The 24,659-nt window shown below is 34.6% G+C and overlaps 1 protein-coding gene across 2 annotated transcripts in view; it reads right to left on the bottom strand.

Moving 5' to 3' along the window:
- The window catches only part of LOC142336398 (sodium/calcium exchanger Calx-like), a 91,877-nt gene that overhangs the window by 29,879 nt on the left and 37,339 nt on the right, over positions 1 to 24,659 (bottom strand). For both annotated transcript variants that reach the window (XM_075385199.1, XM_075385200.1), the window contains 7 exons: positions 24,376 to 24,533; positions 20,090 to 20,205; positions 19,718 to 19,794; positions 16,396 to 16,558; positions 7,784 to 7,910; positions 6,586 to 6,712; positions 5,593 to 5,822 (listed from right to left, as the gene is read on the bottom strand). In XM_075385199.1, the coding sequence (XP_075241314.1) occupies positions 5,593 to 5,822; positions 6,586 to 6,712; positions 7,784 to 7,910; positions 16,396 to 16,558; positions 19,718 to 19,794; positions 20,090 to 20,205; positions 24,376 to 24,533 (998 nt within the window). The remainder of the gene's footprint in view (positions 1 to 5,592; positions 5,823 to 6,585; positions 6,713 to 7,783; positions 7,911 to 16,395; positions 16,559 to 19,717; positions 19,795 to 20,089; positions 20,206 to 24,375; positions 24,534 to 24,659) is intronic.

The raw sequence follows: 24,659 nt of genomic DNA, 5'->3' as shown, positions 1-24,659 counted from the left end.
GCCTCAGCGGCCCGTGGGACTTGATATGAAACTATCACAACCGAACATGGGATTAAATTATCCGCTTGTTAAATCATAAGTGTAAGAGCTTTTTTCTGCTAATTAGTACTCGGATTATGGAACGAAAATATCAATGTGAATTGGGTATAATGGCATTGGGTAAATTGTCATGTAACCTTATAGAGTTTATAGCCTCCCCCTCTCCCATGCAGTCACTGCAAAAATAACATGACAAATGGTTATAATTTTGGCTATAATGGGAAGAAAGCTGGAATTGTTTCCAGCCAATTCCATAGTTTTCCCCGGGATTCATTAGAAAACGAAATTAAAAGAAAATGAGAGATGTTTTTTGATGAAATAATGGTGCTTTATCTATGACTGCTGCGTTCGTTACTATTTTGTCATGAACCACCGGAAAAGAATTAACAAAGTTTTTAGAGACGACTCAAATCTTTTCGTTAAATTTTCTATTCTGATACTGCAGAATTAAGATTTGCCAAAACTGTCGCCAAAGTGAACACAATTCACATATCAAGAGTTTTTTGGATTAAAAGGTCTAAATAGAACTCTATGACGTTTGTCGACTAGCGCTGCTATGTAACATGTATAGTTGACAATTTAATGCACTAAAACGAATTGTTATACTTGTTCTTAGCTCCCTTCAATTTTACTCAAGTCAGATGAAGTTTGTCATCTAAAACGCAACTTTGTGGGCGAACCGGGTCTTTCATTTTATATACCCCCCCCCCCCCCCCAGCTTAGTGGTCAGATAACCTTATAGCCCCCCTACCAATCATGGCAATGATACCATAATGGGAGGGTGCTATAATTTCATGGAGGGTGCTATAATGGGAAAGACCCGGCGATTCAAATGATAACAAAACTTAAAAATTGAAAGCTTTTGAAGTGTGATACTTTTCAATTAGGGAACTGTTATTGTAATAAATAATTGAATTTTCCTTCATTTCATTCCAATCAAGATGTGTCATTGCTTAAAGTTGTCAAAAATTACATGACTTCAAATCGTTCAAACCTAAAACTATTTTTAGCCGGGAATAAAAATAAAACATTCCGATGATTGTCTTTAGGAACCTATAATTTTACAACTAAATATCGAGCTACACTATCCCCCCCCCCCCCCCAACTTAGTAGGCATAGAAATTTTACACTCCAGGCATTACGAGTCGTTTGACCCTAAGCGAATTTTGCTGCCCGGCGGGGGTTCGTGGACAACGCTAACAAAATTGTGAAATCTACTAGCCATTTTCCGTAAGTAAAAGTCATGTGAAACCTTGTCACCTTTGAATCCGAACTACTTTAAATCTTATCAATGTAATAACGTTCAGAACGTAAAATCTATTGACAACTTTTTGCAGGTACTTTTAAATTTTCTTGGTTGTGAACTCTGATAACGTTTTCTCGCTTATAAGCTTCAAAAACGGGCAATTTCATTTAAGGTGAGCGTTGCTCTTAAAGGTTAATTAAGAACCCATGTAATATGGTTGGTTGTGAGATTCGCTTAAGGATGAATACATAATGGCACCATAAATTAGGGTCAAGCGACTCATAATGGGTGCACGTAACGTGCTATGTAACGTTACATTATTTGTAATTTTGGGGTGATGAAAAACACTGCGGTGACGAAATAGATCCATATTGATTCTTGCGACAAAATTTATATTAATGCCTTAAAACAGATTTTCCTCACTTCTGTCAAGATTGAATAATTTAGAACAAAAAATAGAAAAAAATGATAGTCTGCTAACGCAAAGTTTTAAAAAGTTATTCAAATAGAGAATTTAGTAGGATTAATCTATTTGTTTAACCAATGGCATCATATTGCTTAAACTTATAAATGAAAATGTCGCACAACACATAAAAAAATTCAAAATTACATTTAATGAATAAAACTTATTCGACTGAGAAAGTCACTGAGACAAGACAAACCTCACGTAAGAACGACGTGTGTTTGTTTAATGTGTACAAAAACATAACTTAAACGTTAAAGAAACTTGAGTCAACTTTAAGTCAACTTGATCCTTCTCATTGGAACCAATGAGCATAATCAACGTGTTATTTGTTGAACTTAAGCCTAATAGCTGAGAAAGTAACCCTAATACATTGGACTCCAGAATATCATACTATATTTGTCACTAAGCAAAAAAAAAATATAAAGTTTGAAAAGTTAAAAACAATTGTCATAAGCATTCTTTTCCCGAAAAATTGCTTGATTTCTTGTACGCTTTTAGTATTTACTTAAAATACAGTTCAAAAAACAAAATTTATTAAGCGTCATCTTTTAAGTATATACCAATCTGCAGCTTGGGTTCTGATTAGCTTGGGTTTTTCAACTAAGCTTCCTTTGATTTCTGTATAATTGAAACAGAGTTAACGATTATTGTAGAAAACAATGCCAAATGTGAGTACACCAGAAAAATAATGTTTCGTGATGTAATGAGAATTAACATATAATATCTTCACATTCCCTTAAAGACCGTTTTCGCATTGTGATTAGTACTGAAAACTTTTAAATAAAATTTAACATAATTCTAAACTGGCGAACAACCTGTATAAGGATATATCCACATATTTTTTTTCTACTATCTTTTTTGAAAAACTCTATTGAATTTTTTTTGGTACATGCATAATTGTTTTCATAATTATATAGACAAAAAAACAAAACATATTCTTTTCATGCTCAGAAACAATGTTGTCAATGTATTCTACAGTATATCAGATGTTCTGTTTTTGACCTCAAAAACTGACTTTTCTCATTGAAATGTAAAAAATTTGGTGTTCTTGAGGATTTTTTTAGAGCAAATAATTAGAGGGGATTGGAACTTGGTGTAGGAACGCACACAAACGCGCATCCTTTGATTGACCCACTTGAATTCATATAATTAAATGTGCTCAGCTCAAGGATAATGTTCAAAACAATCATTCAGACGCTAATTTTTCTTCTTTATTGACTCTGTCACATTCACCACTTTGGCAACGCTTCACAATTTCGAAAACCTTGAGAACTACAGCATCAAAACAGGACATATTGATTAGATGAATTCGATGGAGTAGATTTCACGAGGGGAAAAGCGAAAGCAAGTGGTTAAATGATTTTTCAAGGAAAAATTAATTAGCCTAAAAAGCGCAATAAAACTGCTTCTCGTTTATGTTTCTTAGATGTCTGTAAAGTCCTTCAAGAGACCTCAACATCAATTAGTATTTATGCTTCGTGAAATTGAGTTTTGTCGGATCGGACACTCGAAGTTTTTCCAAAATAACCCAACAGTTTCCATACATATACTTTATTCATTTAAAAATAAAATCGTAAATATGAAAAAAGCAGAATATTAAAAATCCTGATTGCCGAATCAAAACTTAAGCTTATCATATACTCAAATAATAATATGATAGGAGTTTACCTCTGGAAAATTCGGATGAATTTATTTGAGAATTTTAAAAATCAAAAAGTGGTGTAGACATGTGAGCTTTGAAATTGTATAAAGTTCTCTATTTCTCTCTTTTAAACAACAATATTTCAGTTTCCTCGAATATTGCACATTGATGGGGGTGCAGTTCACGGAGTTTTGTTGCTAAAAGGGTTCTAAAAATGAATTTATAAAACTGTTTACAATTTAATCATAAAACCATATCTTCCATTAGTTTTGAGTGTTAAAAGACAGAACATACCGACAGAACATTTCCTAGGCGTGAAAAACAAACATACCATATGATTTGCCACCTTTTAAAAGAAAACATACTGTGAATACTGAAAAAAATACCTACATTATTTTGTAGTGCCATATTTCAAAGAGATCATGTGCCTTCAAAAGAAATTGACATTCACACCCTATCACAATACATGAAGAAACACATTCTGTAAATTAACCTTCAAAATATGGCCAATTGTAAGCGAGAATTTGGGCAGACAAATATAAGTGTTTCGTGCACTTGAAATCAGAACGTGGTATTTTTAGCTGAAAAAATTTTGCCAGCAATCTTTGCAATTTTATGCATTGTTCCAGTTTTACAATGCAGTGAATATTGACCCCAAAAACTAGTCAATAGAGACCACTATTTGCAACAATTTAACAGTAAAAGAAGTAAAAATTGGCAACACCAATTCAAAGTTTGATACGATGTAAAAGAAAGGCAGACGTTCAGAAAAAACAACTAAATTTATTTGGTAGTGGATATTGATCATAAAAACCGAGACCACTATTTGAACCAGTTTCAATAAAATTTTTGCATTCATAGATATGTATTGACCATACTTACGTGAATATCGACTTTTTTATTAAAATTTCCACAAAACTTCTTTTCGTATTTGTATTTTGGTTGATTTTAGGTTAAGAGAGCAGGACTCAAATTGTTCCAACTACACGTAGTTTGACGCCAAATTAATGGTGCAAATTTGCATTCATTTGTAAGTGAATCTCACAACCAATCTTAATGCATGTATGTCTAATTAACACTTGTGAATAACGCTTATCTTAAATTTATTTCCTGGTTTTTGACAGATATAAGAGAAAAAAACGTAGGCAGATCTCACAACAAAGAACATTCACAAGTACTAGAGCAAGTTGTCATCAGGTTTCCATTCTCTACTTAAATACTCTTAGAAGAATTAATGTTTTTACGCATGCGCTTTCTAATTACAATCCAAAGTTATTAAAGTAATTTCCTTAAATTAATGAAAATTCACTGCTTTTGATGTTTAGAGCTTTTATGAGGGAAATTTCGGCAATTTATCTAATCTAATTCCAACTTTAGTTCAATTTACGAGATTAATATTTGTTATTAGATTTTTTTCCAATTTTCAACTTTTCAATTTACATCTTTTAGGCGACGCTTACATTTGAAACTAAATTATTAAAAGTACTTATAACGTTACGTTTTAATTGTCCAGCTAAAATGGTAAGTACATGTCACGTGAATTCTACTTACGAAAGATAGCAAATAGATTTCACAAATTCGTAAGCGTTATCCAAAACCCCCCGTAGGGCAGCAAAATTTGCTTAGGGCAAAACTACTCGTATTGCTAGTTTAGCAATTTGGTACCAGTGGGATGTGAGATTTTAGCGCTTTTGTTGCTTTCATTTAACTAAAATTAATTGAAAGATACCAAAAATGTTGTATTTTCAAAAGCAGGAATTCTAAATAGCACATGTGCCCGACTTTAGCTCGAACCATTATGATCTTTTCCGTTTGTGCCCCCAGCTTGGTGGGTGCATATCATTTGCACACCCCAGAAGCAGGTGCCATATTTTTGCATGGTGGATTACTATGTAATAGCACGTGCTCTGTAAGTGGAGGGCGCATAACGTACTGGGGGGGGGGGGGCACAAACGGAAAAGATCCAACCATTAAAAGCACATGTCGGACTTTAATCCGTTGTGAAAAGACTTTAGCTCGATCCATGAAAACATTTTTGCTCTACTTTTACTAGGAACCTCGACTGCGTATCTATAGTCAAAATTGCCCCCCCCCCTCACTAGACTTATTAAAACTGTTTTCCTTAGTTGAGGTCTAGACCTGGGCTTAAACACTACACATTATGGGTTGTCAATTGTGTACTCTCACTCATCCACTCACTCTTTGATCTGTTGGATCCATGCATTTTCTGCTCCCTCCCCGTCTTCCCCCGACCCTCCGCTCATTCCTACCACTTTCAACACCCGACTAGTCGCGTCACTGCTCGCACCAATGACGTCATCAGCAGCGTCATCATCCTCTTCCTCGACACACAACTTCACTTGTGTCATTCCAAATTGGGGCGACACGCGACACTTGATTGGGTTCTTCAAGACTACGTAGAACCCTTTCTAAAGCCAAGATAAAAATTTTTATCCACTAAATATCGGATCGACTATTTTGCTTTCGATTTTTTTTATTTTGTGGGATGAAAATAGCCTCAGTTATATTTTAAGACTACAGCTAATTTGTTTTTGTTAAAAATCTACAGCTAAAAATTGACCACCGTCAACTAACAAAACTTGATACACATTTTCAGGAGACGTAAGATCTTTACATTGGTGACAAAATTTAACTCCTCTTGCGGATTACTTGAAACGTCAATCTTTGTTGATATGCCCCTTATTTAGTCTTGATAACCTCTTACCATGATATACTGCAAGCAAGCTTTTTGGCATGACATGCAAACAAATCCCAGTTTTTGACAGAGAAATTTAACTTCTGTTGGTTTTAGAACTTGTCGCACAAGAAAAAGCGGGAAAAAAATCATTTCACTGGGTGTTGACGTAAAATTTAATAGATTAGCAGATCATATTGGGCTTTCACGCTGCAACCATAATATCCGATATAATAAGAACTTCATTCTGATGCTCCGTTTTCTTTCAAAACAGACCCCATATGAGAAACTCTGATATCTCCTAACTGACTCTTAAACCGTTGAAGGGAATCGTCATCTAACACTTAATAATATCCTGATCACGTGCAAAGGGCCCTTAAAAGTTCTTACAAGGAAACCTTCAGCACCACAATAATAGGAATGTTAATTGAAAGTCGATTGCAAAAAACACTTGAATATTACACGGATGCAACCGAACAGTCAAAGTATAATTATACCTTGTGTGTGGCTTTGCATGGGATCGTGATGTCCTTGGAAGTCTCTTGTTGTTCGAAGACAACCATTCCACTAGTGGAGACATAGTCACTCGATTCCAAACTGCTCCCTCCATGTGCAGAGTCCAGCCTACAAAATGACATCACAAGACTCAACCAATCAGCTGACACTTTCGGGATTACTTGCATTGATACCTCAATTTACAGGAGATACAGTTGAATCAACATTGAAAAAAAGTGAAGTAAAAGAAAAAGGTTTACAGGAGTTTAATCTGCAGTGATTATTTTGTTAAAATATTAATATTTTATTTGTACCTCCGAAGGAAACATCAGCTGCAAACCACAAAAATTGGTCGGCTTCGCTATATAGATCTCTTCCACTGCTACTCCTAGTGGAATTCCGATGGTTATCCTGTTAGGATTTTACAGATTATGTCAAAGACTTTTTGTCAGTTTTAACAGTTGAAATTGATCAAATGTGGTTATGTTTAAGACCAGTTTAGAACCATCTTTTTTGTCTTTTGCTGCTATAAGAGTCCTGTCAAGTTTAAGCAGCTACTTGCAGAACTCAGGAATACACAGTCTCAAGTCGTCAATAAGCTGAAGAGGATCATGAACACGCTAAGACGTAATTCTCCCCTTTTTTATACTGCAACCCTTTTGCCATTAGTCTGGTGAAAATATTACGAGACTCAATTTAATTTAGATGATTATCTTGCAAAACTTAGACGGCAAGCTTGCAAGGGTCCTGAAAGAAGGCTATATTTTAAGAATTTAGCAAAAAAAACGCAATCTCGAATGATTCTTGAAAAAAAGTCGGTTACCTGGTAAAATTCTTGCAAGTTACGGTCTGGGAGACGGTTACCTTGGAAGTATTTAACAACAATTCCGCAAGACTCTGGTCTGATTACAAGGCATCTGTTGGAGTTCGGCTAGGGATTATCATGCATATTTAAGTTTGAAAACTCAACTGTCATCCCCATTTTGTTAATTGCAATACAAGTCAGCTTTGAAGGCGTCAGGTAAGTTTAGGTGTTTTCCTCGCGAGCAAATGAATGCACATTTTACACGGTAAGTTTAGGAGGTTTTTGCCTACTTGTTTGATGGGTTGTTTTCAGCGTGACGGTTTTAATCAAAATCAACCAACATTCAATTATTATCTATCGTTTAAGATAAACCCGCTTCTTTAGAGTCTACTAACTCGGTGGAGTACTCGACAGACACTCTTGTCTCCAGTGCCTCGTATCTCTGTATAGTAATGGACACTTGCTTGGATTCCTTGCTGGCCAGGTAGTAGATGTCACGTTCAAATCCAACTTCGGCTTCGACTAAAAAGTGGTAACAATCAGTGCTCAAATACTGCAGACAGTAGGATTTTAAGCGTATATACTAAGTAATTGATCTGTTTCTTTGAGTTAACACTTCGGAAGAAGTGGAAATTTTTTTTCTATGGCGACATCTCCCCAATCTCCAATTTTCATTCCTTATAGAGTTTCTGTCAGCTAAGAAAGTTTATAAAAAAAGTATGTGAAAATGCGAACTTTTTACAAATGTCTACTTATCACGCTTCGCTTTTCTAGAGTATGTCGTCATATTTTGAAGGCAAAAAAATGATCGATTCTAGCTTTATAGATTCTAATTTTTGGAATCGAGATAACAAAAACTAATAAGGTGACAACAATTGCCGGTCATAACGTCCACTTTCATTGGAATCAACAGTTATCAAAATTCACTACAAAAGTTTGTTTTTTTAAAATTTTTTTTTAACACAAAACCTCCCCTTGAATTATATACTTCAGGAAGTATAAGCAAACACTAAAACACATATACACCGAAAAAGTTAGTAAATTTTTGTTCCGACCCTTTTGTCGGAGGAACTATACACTCAAATGGTTTTTTGTTCAGACAAATTTGGCCGATCGATATATTCATTGTGGAGAGTTGAGACTGGTATCATTAGAAAGCCCGTCCAGAGTAGAATATGGAATTAAAAAGATTTTTTTTTCGTTTATTACAGAGAGTTATCGAAGTTTAAACTTTTGGGAAAAGTAGAGCGAAGAAGATGTGTGTTTATTCACATTTTATTTAATTCTTGACCAAGTTTTTGTCAATTTTGCTAAAACCTGTTAATATTTTTCAAAACACTGTCATTTATTTTACGCTTATAGATAGAGTAGGTTGGCCAATTTGTTTTATCTGAGTTTTTTGGTTAAAATTTTTGCTTAATTTTTGAATTTGAGATTTTATATAAATAAAGAAAGGCTCCAAAAGCGTTTTTAATATCCAACATCATTTAAATTTGAAGGGTGGAGAGACCTGGGATCTGCTGCTACAATCTTTGAGAACTCAACTTTCTGGAACTAATTTTTTGCCGGTTTTTTGAAAAACATACATAAAAATTATGCATAATTCATAATTAATTTGTGGTTTATTGAAATAATGCATTTGCTAATTGATCTATTTTTGAAGCTCATGGAGTCCTAAAAAACTTTTGCTGGAGAAATCAGGACAAATCATGGCTGGGTTTTGACACATTATGGATTCTTATCATCAATAAATACTCGGATTATATTAGGGCGCGGTTTACTTTAAAAATTTTTTCGCAATTTTGATTTTTTAATGTTGATTACTTACGAGAATGATTTAAAATCAAGGCCCAATTAATATATTTTTGTAAGCTTTAAATGATTCCTTGTGTTATGCATCCATTTGTCAATCTTTTTTGCAGCTTCATGACTACGTCCTATTTAAAAAAGTTTTATTTGAGTTCTTAAGGAGGTAAAGGTGAGCCTGCACAATGTCTTCAGTTGTTATCTAACGCCTATTATAACTTGGAATATACTTCTTTTATGAAAATATCAGTGAAGTTTTGAAATTTGCCTTTTTTAAATCTTATTGTTGTCTACATGTAGCTTAGTCTCAATTTATAAAAGACAAAAAATATTCGAAGTGAAGCAAAAACACTCCTTAGAGTGGTTTTATATTTAAGTAATAGTAATGGCTTTTCGGCTTTCTTACTATAAAAACTTCATAAAAATTTTGACATTTTTGCACAATTTCTTGTATTTTAGTTAGTTATTTGTCCCCTTATCAAATAATCATATAAAAAACAGCTCCAATTGGCATTAAAAGAGTGCGCAAAATGAGTTTTTTCAATAAAATCCGTGAATGGCTGATAGTTTTAACGATTGCAAGCCGTTCTCTCACAACATTTATTCAACTTTTTTAGTGTCTTTGCTGGTACTTGTGGTTTTTTTTTGTTTTCGTACGGCATATTCCTGACAATCAAAAGCCTTAGATGGCTCTATGGATTTTTAAATGAAGTTATTTACTGATTTCGGATTAGAGCTAACGGTTTTAATGACATCAATACTTTTATTTTCTGGAATTGAAAGAATGCGCTTAAAGAAATTGTTCAAAAAGTTCGTTGAATAGCCTAAAGTTTTAACGACTGCGCATCCGCGCTCTCCAAAACTCAGTAGGATTTTTTTGTTTATACTTAAAATTGTCGTTCTTTTTGTGGGTATGCGGCATATTCACGACAATCAAATTTATTGACTGCTTCCACGGATGTTTTACTGAACCCTTATCCTGACTTCATTTTTTGTTGTTGATTTTGTTTTGACAGGTGTCTATAGAGCTTGGAGCTGTGTTTTCATAAAAATTTTGTGAAGGTGCCGCACCAATCAATATTTGAGGTTCCCTTGTTGTCTTTTCCACAAAGACCCTTTACCTAGAAGACCCAGTCAAACCCGAAAAAACCCAAAAAAATGTCTTTCTTTTTTGCAGTTTTGTAGTTTTTTAATAGTTCTTTATGTATTATAGATATAATGACTGCAACACTGTTGCTTCGACAAATTGTTCGGGAAATTTTCTGTTCTATCCGTATTTGCTGGTTTTTGTTTTTTGTGGTCATATGTTTTATTTGCAATAGTAACAATGAAAACTGGATTCCTGACCAGATGCAAATTGACATGCTTTTTTAAGTCGAAATTTATAGTTTGTTTGAATTTTTGCGTTTTTTGAATAAAAATTATTGGATTTTTGAGCTTGATCACTTCTTGTCTTATTCCTTTCCATTTTTTTTAGCGTAGTCTCTGTAACGACAGGTTGCATCCTTTTTCCAGTAAAGCGAAATCCAATCTCATGAAAAGTTTTTTTTATCCTACTGGTTTCTTGGCTTTGCTAGTACGCATTTTCATAGGAATTTTGGATATTGTCTATTTTGAGTTTTTTGTTTCCTTTCCCCATTATCATGCTAATAGCGTGACCCAGTTGGCGTTGAAAATATGCAAAAATCAACGATGATTATTAGTCTCTATCAAAAATCTAAGTTTTCAATATTTGCTGCGCCGCTATTTTGTTGAGTTCAATTGTTTTTGTTTCGTTTTTGCCGTTTTTTTTACTCTAGAAGCGTAATTTCTAACTTTGTCTTTTTTGCTCTTTTCTGTTTGCCTGTCACCGAGTCGCATTTTTAAGGGGTCATATGTTTTATCCAATAAACATCTAATGAAATACAGGTTGATATGATTAAATCTGTTTCTATCTGATTCATTTTTCATTTTGTTATTACGGGATTTTTATAAATATAGACATTGAGTTTTTTTCGTAATTGATGTTTACTGTTACTTGCTTGTGTGTGTGTGTGTGTGTGTGTGTGTGTGTGTGTTGTCCAGTACTCTCATCGGCTAGTCTAATCGGCTCTCTAATCCAGCTTTATTTGTTCTTTTACGTGTTTGTTGAAAGATATGTAGTTTTACGAACGTTTTCTTTCTCTTCCTCATATGGTAGACAATTAAATCAAAACGTGGTTGGTTGATGTCGGAACACCATGTGCCAACACCCATTATTGAGCCTCCCTATTGCTGTTAAGTGTCAAATCAAAATAACAATGGGTTTTTTCAGCGCAACTTCTGTTTATTATTACAATCGACCGAGATCAGAAATGTCCGAGAAAATTCGTTTCACATTTATCGAAAATTAACAACATTGCGACATTTTACTGCACCAATGCTTAACAAACACTTGTCTTGTACTCGTTTTACATACAATTAGAAATTAAGTTGATTGGCGGCGCGAATCGGACGAATTAATTGACAATGCAGATTTGAGAATGTTTGGATATTTGTTCACAGTGCTGTTTCGCGGAGCGAATCAGACTTATAGCTATTTGGAGTATAATGTTAATCGATGTGGGACTTGGTTGATTTAAGTGTTTATTAGATTCGCCTATCAAACAGAAAATACAGCTTATAAGAATTGAATTCGAGTGACTACTAAGAGAGTTTTGATTGGTCTAAACAACTATATCAGCAGAACCATGGAAAGACATTAAAAACAAATAAAAATGTGAACAAAAATTTGTTGATTTTAGGGCATGAATAGACCTAACATAGTCGAACTGCGACGCATGAACAGTGTATGAAAGAGAGCGCTGTATACATAAGCAAACTTAAGCTGGAGGTTAACTGAACTATAACTAAAAAAAGATATGATGATTAAAAAATGGGTTAATGTTGTATCATTTGTACCTGTCTACCACGTTTCAATCCTTGAAAGCAAAAACTAATTTTTGCTGAATTTTTGTTCCATTGAGATGAGCGTGACAGAAAAGCGTCGATATTGGTAGCCATTGCTCAAACGCAATAAGGAAACACATTTTTGATCCGAAAGATCCCATGGTCACTCGCAGCAGTGTTCATGAATCTATTTGCCCGTTGTCAATATAATCCTCTGATACTTTTGGCTGTGCGTTTCTGGCTTTTCTTTTTCAAATTCAGTTACTTTTGTTGGGTCGTCTATTGGTTGTTAATATCGGCGTTCAGGTGGTAAGATTGAATCTTTCGGGTTTGGTTCATATAAAAGATTTAAGATTTTGCCTGCATTGGCTAAATTTGCAAGTGTTACTTGCGTACGCTTTTTTGCCCATCTCACTAGTGGCTCAGCTGATCCCTGCCCCAAGAATGGGTCGAAAGCTAGATGGGTTTTCGTGATCCTGCTGACTGCTCCATGTCGTACTCTCTTTCTGTAGAATCAGAAATTTTGTTGGTTCGCGGCGCCACTGGGACTAATGAACTACAATACTGATTCGCGGAGCAAAGCCGGCTTGGCAGATTAGAGATGGTTTCTGTAGTTGTTGACAGTGCTGTTTCGCAGGGCGAATCAGGCTTATTTATTATTGGAGTACAATTTTGATTGCTGTGCGATTCGGTTAAATTAAGTGTTTATTAGATTCACCTAATAAATTTATTAAGTTATAACTTTTTCTGGTCAAAAGATAAACTGAGAGAACAAAGAACTTGATGGCAATTTCCTTAAAATTGATTTTGTTTGATGTCAAAAATAAGTCGTTTTTAAACACTGAGAACAGGAAAAACTTTAAAATATTTTTCATAAACAGATTCGACTACTGAGGTAATCAGTAAAAAACACCTAAATCTACAACAGATTTTTTCTAAAGATCTGGCTCAAATTTGGGTTCTTTTGGAAGCCATTTAGACGTCCAAGATCTTGTGCATTGACATATCTTATGAACTAAGCAGTAGATTCATCACAAAAAACAATATTTAGAAGTACTTCATTGAAAGAGAGAGAGAGAGAGAGAGAGAGAGAGAGAGAGAGAGAGATAGAGCGAGAGAGAGCGAAAAGGACTCTCGGGAGAATTATGATCACGTGCCATATTTCGGGCGCCATTTTCACACTGTTATCAATATTTTTTGTTAAGTTTGAGCTTCAATGCAGATAAGTGGATGATCCAAAAGTTTTTACTGAATTTTTTTCTTTTTTAACTTGTACATATATGGGTTTTCTTAATGTAGCTAATGGTTCTGAAAATTTTGACACTTAATTGTTTGATAATGTTATTTGTTCATTGATAAATCGGAAATATTGCTTTTCTACCATCTTTAATAATTTTAGTCCTATGTCCCAATTTCCTTTGTTCTTTAATTGGCATGCTTTTTAATTGTCGATAGTTTGTTCCGGTGAACGAGTGCAAATTGTTTTTTTTGTTGGAAATTTTTGACTCCAATTTTTTTCAAAAGCATTCTTGACTTTTCGATTTATCTTCCACCCATGATGTTTCCTAGCTAGTATGTAATTTCTCATTGCATCTTTCAATTAGCTTAAGTGTGTATTTTGCTAGGGCTCGTGGCCTGATCATCTACTTCATCACATGTTTTCTCAAGGATTTGACACCACAAGATCTTTAAAAAAAGAAGTTATTAATATCAGTTTTTGATAAAATTGTCAGCGTTCTTGAAAATTTTCTCCTCTAATCAAATCAGCCATACACCCAAGTTTCCGATTTCTTGAATATTTGACTTTTATTCTATAAGTTGTTCTGATCTGTTTTCTTTTCGTGAACGAGATCTTAATATCTTTTTTTTTTGCACTCACCAAGTTTCTGCTTGAGACCTTTTTCACTTCTCCTTTTCAACCGGATTTAATCGGTTTTTGTCGGTATCAAAGCAAACTGTTTTGTTATTTGTTTTTCGTTTAAATATAGTTAGAATTTTAAACTGAAGGTTAGTCAGAGATTTTGGATTTTGAAGGTAATAGAAAAGTTTTTTACGCAGGTCTCAAATTTGGGATATAAAACAGGTGCCATTTTCACAGAAGCTTGCTAAAACAAAAAAAAATGATTGCTGAGGCATAGTTTCTGCAAAAATTTCTAAGATTTGATGATTTGAATATATCCTTGAATGCATTGTATGCTTTCAGTTGCGATTGTGCGTACATTTTCTGCCACGCAAGACAGCGAGCCTTCTTGTTTATTTTATGGGTGGAGGGATGGGTTATGTTGTTAGGTACCTTGTTGGCTAAAACAATAGCAGTGTTCAAAAGACAATTTTTTAGAAGTTTCTCCTATTTTATGTCACAAAATGATTTTAAACAATAGTAAAATATATATTTTGTTATGAATGAATTTGATATTTTGAGAGTCCTGGAGACGACGAAGAACCTAGATCTAATTGAAAGTGGTAGAATTGGAAATAATCATTTTAGTTTTAGAAAACTTCACCGTTGTTCCTTCACTCTGTTAAAGAAAATAATGCGGCAGAAATAATCTCATCAGTTGATAGTTACTTTGATATTCTATTGACGTCAGGTAATCTGTTCGTGGAGTCATTCTCAGAATTCTTCCGTCCAATTTCTCTAGGTGCGCAGGTTGAAATATGCCATTTATATTTTTTCAATTATTTCACGCAATAAACTTGACTTATACCAGCTTTTTCATTAATTATTGTGCATAAATTTTTCATAAAAAAGAGTCTTGGCAAGTTTTAGGAGACAGTTTTAAGCGCGCCTTAACTTTTTGGGAAAAATTTATCCAGGTTGAGTCCAGACCAAAAACGAGCTATGATCAGACCTGCTCAAACGTGTACACCCGTGTTTTCCCAGACCGAAATTACAGGGTCTGAACAGTGGTTCAAGCGCACATGGTCTGGACCATGGTCTGATTTAGGTCTGATCAGAGGTCAATTTGGTCTGGAAGATTCGATTAGAGGCAGATTCGAGCGCACTTGAGTCTTATCAGATGGTATGTTGACCTCACTTGAGTCTGAGAAATTTAATTAGAATTTTTTTTGCTTATTAGTAGGTGCTAATGGCTCCGCGAAGAGGTAAAAAAAAAGATATATTTTTTGACCAGAGGCTCATTTGGAGTCCCTTGCTTTCAATCAAAACTATCAGGACAAAAGATTCCAACCGATGACAATTGGTCGGCCCCTGGATGAATAGGAATATCAATTTTAGATTGAGTCGTTTCTTATAGATAACAGTCAAACCTCATCTATGGTGTCGGAGATTTTTTAGCAAGGACATGGAAAGCTTTCAATTTTTATAAATTTCTGTAGAACTTATATTTCACAAAAACACTTTTGTTTTTGAATTATCACTGATTTTAAGTGATAATAAGTGATTTTAACTGATTATAAGTGAATTTCCACTTAATTTTTCGCTGGAGACATTAGTTTTCATGAAATGCATATATTATAGCAATACGTAACGGCTCATGCGTGTTCAAGTATAGTCTCTGATCAGAGGTCACTTCGGTCTGGAAGGTCTGATAATATTCTGTTCATAGCCTGGACAAGGGTCTGAATTCGAGTCTGACCATAAACGCACTATAGTTTGGACCATAGTCTGGGTACGGTCTGATCAGTGGCCATATTGGTTTGGAAAGACTGATCAGAGCTCATTTTGTCTGGAAACTCTGATCAGAGTTCATTTCGGTATGAAAAGTCTGATCACAGTTCATTTCAGTCTGGATTGTCTGATCATTGCTCAATTTGGATCTGGACCTGCACCTGGGTAATTTTTGTGTAATGAGCCACAGTGTTGTTGAGATTTTCTTTTCCTAGTTGACTTAAGAAAACATGAACCACTGAGCTATTTTTTCATTATAATCTTTTAAATTAAAAATTTTTGTTCACTATGAGAGTTGAGTGAAGTCTATTTATAATCAAATTCCTTTTAAGCCCTTTGCGCTTCAATGACCCTTATAGATCAATTTTTTCTCAAATTTGAACGCTGCCTCTTTACTTCAGTACTGTTAAAGTGAAGAAATCTACTCAAAGGCTTCTAAATTTAATGGCTAAAAGCATTTATAAATTAGGTTTTCAAATTTAAAAAAAAAATGCATTTCACTAAGACAGATCAATATACCGTTTTTAATACCGTTTCTAATACCGTTTTTACCGCTCAACTAATTGAAGCTTTCCTGATGTAGATTTCATTATTTTAAACCCATTAACATGATGAAAGATAACAGAAGTATGATCATTCATTCAAACGGGCATAAAAACTAACCATTAGGTAAAATTGTCACGCGTATTATGCTTGTCTTCCCCAGTTCAACCTGCTTTGATGGGGAATGAAGAACTACAAAGATTTCACGCTCTATGGCCGAGCTCAGGTAATTATCCATAAGGGGCACTTCAATTATCTGCAGCCGTTTCTCAAATGAGAAGCTCTGAAACAAAAACAAACATTTGAAAGGTTTTCATTTTCAGTAAAAGGCTCTTAAAAGGTTTCAATCATTTTAAAGCGTCTCGAATGGTAAATTATTTCACGTCTTTTGTTCTCTTGTAAATGCTCTTTCATTCAACCAAGGTTTACACTTTGTTTAATTGCTTCATTTCAGCGGCCTCGTGAACAAACGTGAGCAATTGTGACGCTCGGAAATCGAAAAAAAAGAAAGACAAGATAGGTTGCTTTACTAAATATAAATGGCACTGAAAAATAGCACCGAAGAATATAGAGAGTCTGTCAGATCACAAATGTTCACAATTGCAAACTATTTTTTCATTTTTTTCGCTGTAAACTGGGGCCAGAACTTACAAAACTTTCCCCTTCAAAAAATACCTACAAATTCGTTTTAAATATGTAGGTAATAAAATAGGCTTAGACTGTATAAACTAGCACTTTCATCTTTTTGTTCAATAATCCGATTTTAAACTAGTAGTCGGTTTTAAAAGTATGCTTCTGCAATTAAAAGAGTGTATGATCCCAAGTTCGGTGGTGTTTTCCATCATAAATCTCATGGGTTAATGATACATGGCCATGGCCTGCGACGCATAGCCTGCTAAACTAGATTAGTCTTTTTCATTAGGCTGAATAATCTTTCTGATAAATTGAACAATAGAGAAAAATATTGGCAATATTTTTGGTATTTTTGACGATTTGGCACATTGGGTATTTTAGCAATGGTTTTTTGTCCCAACACCGTAAGATAGTAATCAGAGAGAACCACATAATTACTGACTCTGATAGTTGGTGTAGTGAAAACTAAGAAATTTACATGTGAACGCAATTAGTTCCTTCAGTGGACAATTGATGGTTTCAACGATTTCAAATTCATTTGCTTTCAAAACATAAATCAAGGTAGTTTTGATCTTTTCACTTTTTCTTCTGCTTTTTGTCAACTTGTAACACAGACTTATTCAATTCCCACCTAGTTCCCATCCACCTTCCTGTTCCCATCAACTTTTTTGTGAAGTTAAAAACTAAAATCTACTGTTTCGGTTTCGGTCGATGCTGTTATGACTTTTGCAATGAGTTTCTATCAAGAAAATTGCGAGCTTTTTATGCTCGTCAGAATTTGAAGTAGTCTTTGTTCTCTTTCCGCATTGACTCTTTGAAGACCGGTCTTATTTGTGTTCAAATGAGGCCCAAGTGGAAATATTCAACCCTTTCATTCAATACCTTATTGCTTTTACTGGCTTCAAAACTTTGTATTTTCGTAATGTTTTTGTAATATTTCGATTCTTGCCTATATTTATTTTATTTTGTAGTCCTCATTGACTTAGTGTGACTAAAGACAGATGATGTTGGTGCCTCAAGCAGTTGCATTTGCAACCTTCTTGTATGCTTTTGGTGAAACATGATTCTTGTTCTGTCTCTTAAAGTAATTTGATTTAAAAAAAATATGTGGATTTTTTAACTTTGTGCACTTTTGTATTTTATTTATCAACTTGTTACCTAGTCTTTTTAACGACAAGTCCAGTCTGCTTTCTACCAAAAACAGTTCGTTTGTTTAGTTTAGGCTTTATCTGATACTGATCTGACTGTTATGACAAACGTTTTCTTTAGAAAAAGATAGAAAATTCTGTCCATAAGTAAGTTTTTTCGTTGTTATCAATTAATTGATCTCGAAGGAATGTCGAAACGATTTTTGTAAACATGTTGGTTTCTTAATCAAATTTTTACTTGATTTTTTCTGATTTTTGGTTCCAGAATATCCCGTGACTTGACTTGTTGAGTGAGTTATCTCACATTGTTCTTCCTTTACGTGATCTACGTTTATCTTGTTCTGAGATAAATTTCGTTGATAAAAGCGATTGGGAGCGTAAGGAAATCAAAGTAATTATAACTGAGTGTCTAAGATGTCAGACTGTCTGCCCCCAACTGGAAGCGTTTTTTAAGTCCAGAAAACATTTCTCAGCTACATCTTCTCTGAATCAAAATGCCCCACCCTGTAGTTCGCGAACAATTCGTGCGACGTTAGTCGGTTTTTATTTATAATTTTGTGTTTTCTTTGGTTCCCTTAATCTCATTGGTGACAGATCTCAACGGTCGTTTAATGCGGTATTTTTTAATTCATTTATTTTTTTCAGTTTATAACAATTTTTTTAACATACACTATATGTTTTCGATATTTAAATTTTTTCAATGCTTCTTCTCTCTTCATCATTTGGTAGACATAGAAATCAAAATGCGGAGCAGCGGGGTTAGAACATTATGTGCAAACGCACATTAGCGAGCCTTCTGGTTTCATCTAAAATCTCGTGGTCCATTTATCCATGGCCCTGGCCTGCGAGAAATGGCTTAATAGATTAGAATAGCTTTTCACATTGTGCTCAATAATCTTTAATATCTACTTTACTGTTAATGTAAACATTTTTTGCTAACAGCAAAGCTTCTTTGAGGGAAATTTCTGTATTCTTCTGTTCCATCACTTGGGTTGACTTGATTGATTTTGGCTCAGTTCGGCTCACGTAGTATGGACACTCTCAATAACAGGGTGACTCAGTTATGGAGTTTTAATAAATTAAAAAATAAAAATTTGATATATATCGTTTCAACGGAACTTTTAAAAAATTGGAATTTGTTCTTACGTTTTTTTTTGGTTATTTAAACCTGTTCTGCAAAACCCATCACATCTGATTTTGGCTCCAACATCAGAATTTGTTCAAAATCCAGCAAATTGCTTTTTGTTCTCTTGGAACTGCGGAAACTTACAAAACATTTTGTGTGTCCTAAACCGCCTCTGATCATGGTCCCTTGGTGTTTTTCATGCAATTCTATTCAATAGTTTGATCAAATTGGTTATTCGACAGTTCGTTCGAATTGAACCATAATCAGACAATTGTACATTTTATGATCAGGCCTTTTCAGACATAATTGACCCCAATCAGACCACCTGAGACCGACATAACAGCTGGTCAAATTTAATCCGGACCTGTTTTTAACACAGATTTTTTTGTCATGTACGCCTGATGATGATCCGATCAGTCCAAGATCTCAATTTTCAAGGTACGTTCGTAATACACAATATGCTAAAGAAGATTTACATTGAACATCTACTTAAACTTAGTTGAACAGAATAAATAGAAATAAAAGAGCTGTTTACCAGTTCTCCCTGTGTAGTTTGGTAGTGGACTCCACTTTTGGCAGACGCATCCCGGGTCTCAAACTTCACCGTCAATTCTAAAAAAATAATAGCAATTGGAAAAAAAAATTCCCTAATTTTAAGATTTCAAAATCTTTAAGAAATCTTGCATTTTTGAACACTGACTGGAAAATTGATCAGAACTTTTACTATTATTTTCTGGAGTAAATCTGCTCCAAGTAGCTTCAAGTTAGGTATAGTATTTAGTTTTTGGACACGTGTTCATATCTTGCGGGATTCTCTTTGAATCATGTAATATATTGCAAATTTTGCATGCGGTCAAAACTAGGAAATAAATGCCAATTCAAGAATGAATTGAAGGCAGTTTCTGACCCGTTTCGTCTTTGTTCTTATTCACAGACTCATCTTCCGATGTGTGCTCCATGCCCCCCTTTTCGGTCAGACGTGGTCGTCGAGTTGATGCATTCGCCGTCATTGACGAAGTAGACCTACAAATATCATATCCAGTGAAAACAACTTGAAATAACTTAGCTTGGATAGATTTTTGGCAACAAAACGTCAGGATATTGACAAAGTTGCAAGATCTTTGCATGTATCTTTAGAAGTTGGACAATTTTTACAAATTGGGCAGGATATTATCAAGACATGTGAATTTTCATTATGGAAGTTTGAGGAAAATTTGAGATATCAAGTGAAATAATAGATGCCGCAAATCTCTGATACATCAAAAAATATTTTCATCAAGGCGTGATTTTTTAGGTGAAGACATTAAGTTCACCCAAAGTGATGAAAACGGCGTCCTCTACTTCCCTAAAACGCCTCTTTTGATTACAGTATTCCCAAGTGTTCACATGTAACTCCTTGTGGAACCCCCTTTTCCATTAATTGCTCTTATGGGCTTTAATTTTAGACAAAATAGTGCAATTCAAAGGAGAAAAGGATAGGAAAATTTCTAAGAAAACATTCATATTGATTAAAGAGCACTTTCTTTTATAATTTTAGTGCATTCTCCAATTTCTATTGGCAATTTTGCGCAGCATTGTTGCACTTTAGTTTGAATTTTTAGTGTTTCACGGTACAGCAAAATCGGACAATCTTCTGTATTTTTTTTGAAGGAAAGACAAAAATGAAATACAGAGACTTCAGCAATCAGTTCATGAAGAAAGAGCGAAGGTAACTATGGTGAAAACATGAAGAGTCACTGAATGCGTTATCTACTGTCTTTATCATTAGATGCAAAATAGTTTTGCTTAGAAATTGTTGAAAGCGTTTTTGAAAAACTTACTGAGAAAATTCATTAATGATCATTCAAAAACAAATGTACAAAACTTTAGAAGCCATTATAGAACGGATTTTTCAAAAAAACTTCAGTAGTTCTTGCATTGAAACGTCACAGAAAATTTCATTGTGAACAAACGGTAATTAGCTTTACTTTGAGATTTAAAAACTGTTATTATCATTTGGGAACGCAGACAAAAGTAATGAATATTTGCGAGAAGAATCAAAACATGCAGGGAAACTCTTTATTCCCTAGTGAAATCTATTAAAAAATTTTAACCTAACTCTACTAATTGTGCAGTTTGCAGGTAATCTACACAATCGGTGCCAATCGGAGCCTCAGACAATTTTTAAAATTTCACGATATACATACTGTGTAATTTTTGCATGTGTTGTGCAATTTTGGTTAATTCCAGCAATTTATGATCGGAATAAGCGTTACTAATTTTCAAAATGCTATAATTAACTTAAAGAAAAATTGAATTGCTTTCGATGCTTCTTAGAATATGTTTTTAACATAGCTTAAGCTTAATCGAAGATTATTTCAGTTTTGGTTGAGTCTTGTTACAACAGAATTTTAGTTGAGCATCAACTGAAAAGGACTTAATCATATGAATCAAATTTTTACACGCAAAAATTATAGTTAAATTTCACTGTGATAAAAACACTGGGAAAATCAGGAACGGAATCTTAAGTTGCGCTTACTTGTCAAAGCAAAAAAGTAAACGACGACAAATCAACAAAGGGAAACGTACATAGGAAAAACTTTTCATCCTTCTTTTCTTATAGTGACATTTTAAAAGCAGTATTACTTGAACATGACCACGACCAACCTAATTTTGTCCAGGTAATTAATCAGCCGAGATAAACATGGAGGACTGTATATTATAGCCTTCTTGATCTGTTTGGATGGTTATGTTTTTTGGAATGTACTTCCTCAATCCGAAATGCGTATGGGATCAGCTTTGACTTATGTTTTTGTCGTAAGAAATCGGCACAACGCACAGTTGAGAATGGGGAAATCGGTTCCAGAAAAATAAGGTATTTTGGTCAGTATTTTCAGCAACGATAGTATGACACAAATGAGAAATAGAATAAAATCAAAATAAGTTCAAACATCAATGTCAGTTAATTCTTTTTATTTAATGACACTATGGATTTTTTTGAAAACTTCACTACCTGACCTTGCCGAGAACAAAGGGTTAACTTGTTGGATCTTGAAAAATTTAGGTACAAAAAATTGTATTGTAAGATCTTGCAAGACAAAAAGAATGTACAAGATGAAAAGTTCTCTCATAAAATCTGGCAAGATAAACTTTTTCTAGACTAGAGTTGCAATCATTTTTGGCCACTGTGCAATTTAAAATCTATTCTTCTTTGAAATGTCAATTCGCAGTGGTCAAAAGGCAGCGTTGTACATACATGCTCTAGTTATGAAATCTGAAAACCAGCTCTTTCTTAGGCAGCAGTAGTTTTAAGAAATGAGATACTTTTTTAACTGACACAAAACCGATCGGAAATTGATGGTTACCTCTGGTAAAAAAGCACCAGTTACAGTAGCTCAATCTATGCCCTCACTATCACGCAAATACTGACAAAAGAAACTCATTATCATTGTCAATTCTTATGTAACTTATATGTGACAATTGATGATCAATTAACAACATATAAAACCAAAAGCCTGGCACACTCACAAAATAATATTGAATCGGAAAATAATACTTAAAAACTTATTTAGCGACAATTGATGAAAATCTTACGGATGAAAAGCGCCGCAATGACTAATAGGCAGAAAGTTGAGGTCAGTTTTATATTGATACTGCGGTTAGTAAAAAGGATTAATATAATTGCGATCCTTCTTAATCAGAGGAACCATGAGGGTAATATTATCAATTGTTGCTTTTTGGCTTCTATTAACAAATGCCAGCAAAACATAGAATTGCTACATAGGTTATACAGCTATCAAAACAGCTGAATATGTCATACTCAAGAATTTGAAGTTGGTAATTTGATTTTCAAAAAGAGCGAAACGTAACCGACTAACGTCGTGCAAATTGCTCTCAAATGACTGGCGAGCGGTTCGCTTCGTCAGTAGCTAGCAACGGCTTAGTGGGGCTAGCCTTAGTTTAATTAAAGGGATGTGAGGTGAGCGCAGCGGGGGGTTGCACCGGGAGGGGGACAACAGTGGGGGGGGGGGGCAGTGGGAGGGGGGTTTGGCTGCACGGGGCCCTTACATCATGAGTAGGTATTGGGGGAGTGGGGGGGGGGGGGGTAAAGTGAGAGGGGGCTGATGTGGGGCGGGGGTGTTATGGGGTGTCAACCTCTAAGAACCGTCCTTCACACCAAGTATAAGTTTACAAAACCGTTTCTGTGAATCGCATACTTAGAAACTAGTGAGCTGAAAGGCTCTAAAATCACGCAATGCCCGCTGGGCACTACCTGTCTATCCCGTTTCTGAGGACGAAAAGTCAAATGGATCAGACGAAAAATCGGTCAAGCGAAAAATCTTTTAAAAAGACCGATAGGACTAATATAATTGCTCCAAACTTTGCTTGAGAGCAATTAAAAAGCGAGTGAATTTTACTACGGCTTTGATGATTCTGTTCCACCAATTTTGGTCTCCACCAAAATGTTTTTTCATGCAGGCAATATTTTAAGACAAAAGTATTCAATGATTTTAAATTTAGAATTTAGGGTACCTGTTAATTTGAATGTATTGGTGGTCAGATCAACTGACACTCCCTTTCAGAAAAAAGACCTAATTCTAATCATTTGGAACTTAAGTTGAAAATTTTTTGTAATTTTTCGTGTTTTTCTCACCGATGATTAAGTTGACCCCTTTATTTAGGCTCCGGAAATCGTATTTCATATTTCCTTTACATTGAAGGGAAAATGTTCACCAGCCGTTGGGTTTGAAGATATTTGTAAAAAAATGTCCTACTTATAACTGACAAGGTGGGAAAATGCAACGAGGAGGGAAAAGTTGAGGGATTTTGATAGCCATTATTTTGTTTCTCAACCAGTGCCCTATCCTATGAGATGAACAATTTTTTTTTGTGTTCAACTAAATTCAAAAATGAAAAGTTTGGAAAAAAATTGGATTGTCGAAAAAAAACCGCCAATAAAAGCTTCGTTCCACTTTGATTCGTGCACCTTAAAAATAGACCATTACCAGATAAGATCTTATCATTTTGACCCAATGAAGATTTTAGTTTGGTCATTAAAATAAACATAGAGTAATGACATAGAATAAAAACAGAATAATAGCTCTCAACCTCTCCCTTTCTTTTGTTACTTTGATGAAATATGAATTTTGATCAACCTCTTCTCTGATTTGGTGAGACAGTTGAAGGGTTCAATTCAAACAGGTCTTTACTAACCCATAGGCAGAGTCAATAGCAGTGACTGAGAGTCGAGGTGTCTTCTTAATTCGACGCAGGGAGGGAGTTGAGTACTCGGAACAGGAAGTAGTCCCATTTGCAAGTCCATTGGCCATTCCGTTGGAAGTGACGTCACTCTCAATCAAGTACATGTCGTCCTAACAAATCATCAAATCAAACTCTGGTAACTTTTTAATAATATGGGTTCTACGTTCGTACCCCCAGCGCACATTATTTGCAACCCCAGGTGCACGTGCCATATTTTTACATAGTGAGTTACTATG

This window comes from Convolutriloba macropyga, chromosome 3, assembly GCF_964194025.1.
Source record: "Convolutriloba macropyga chromosome 3, txConMacr16.3, whole genome shotgun sequence".
Classification (NCBI taxonomy): domain Eukaryota; kingdom Metazoa; phylum Xenacoelomorpha; order Acoela; family Convolutidae; genus Convolutriloba; species Convolutriloba macropyga.
Note: the sequence above shows the minus strand (reverse complement) of the source record. Positions and strands in the feature narration are given on the sequence as shown.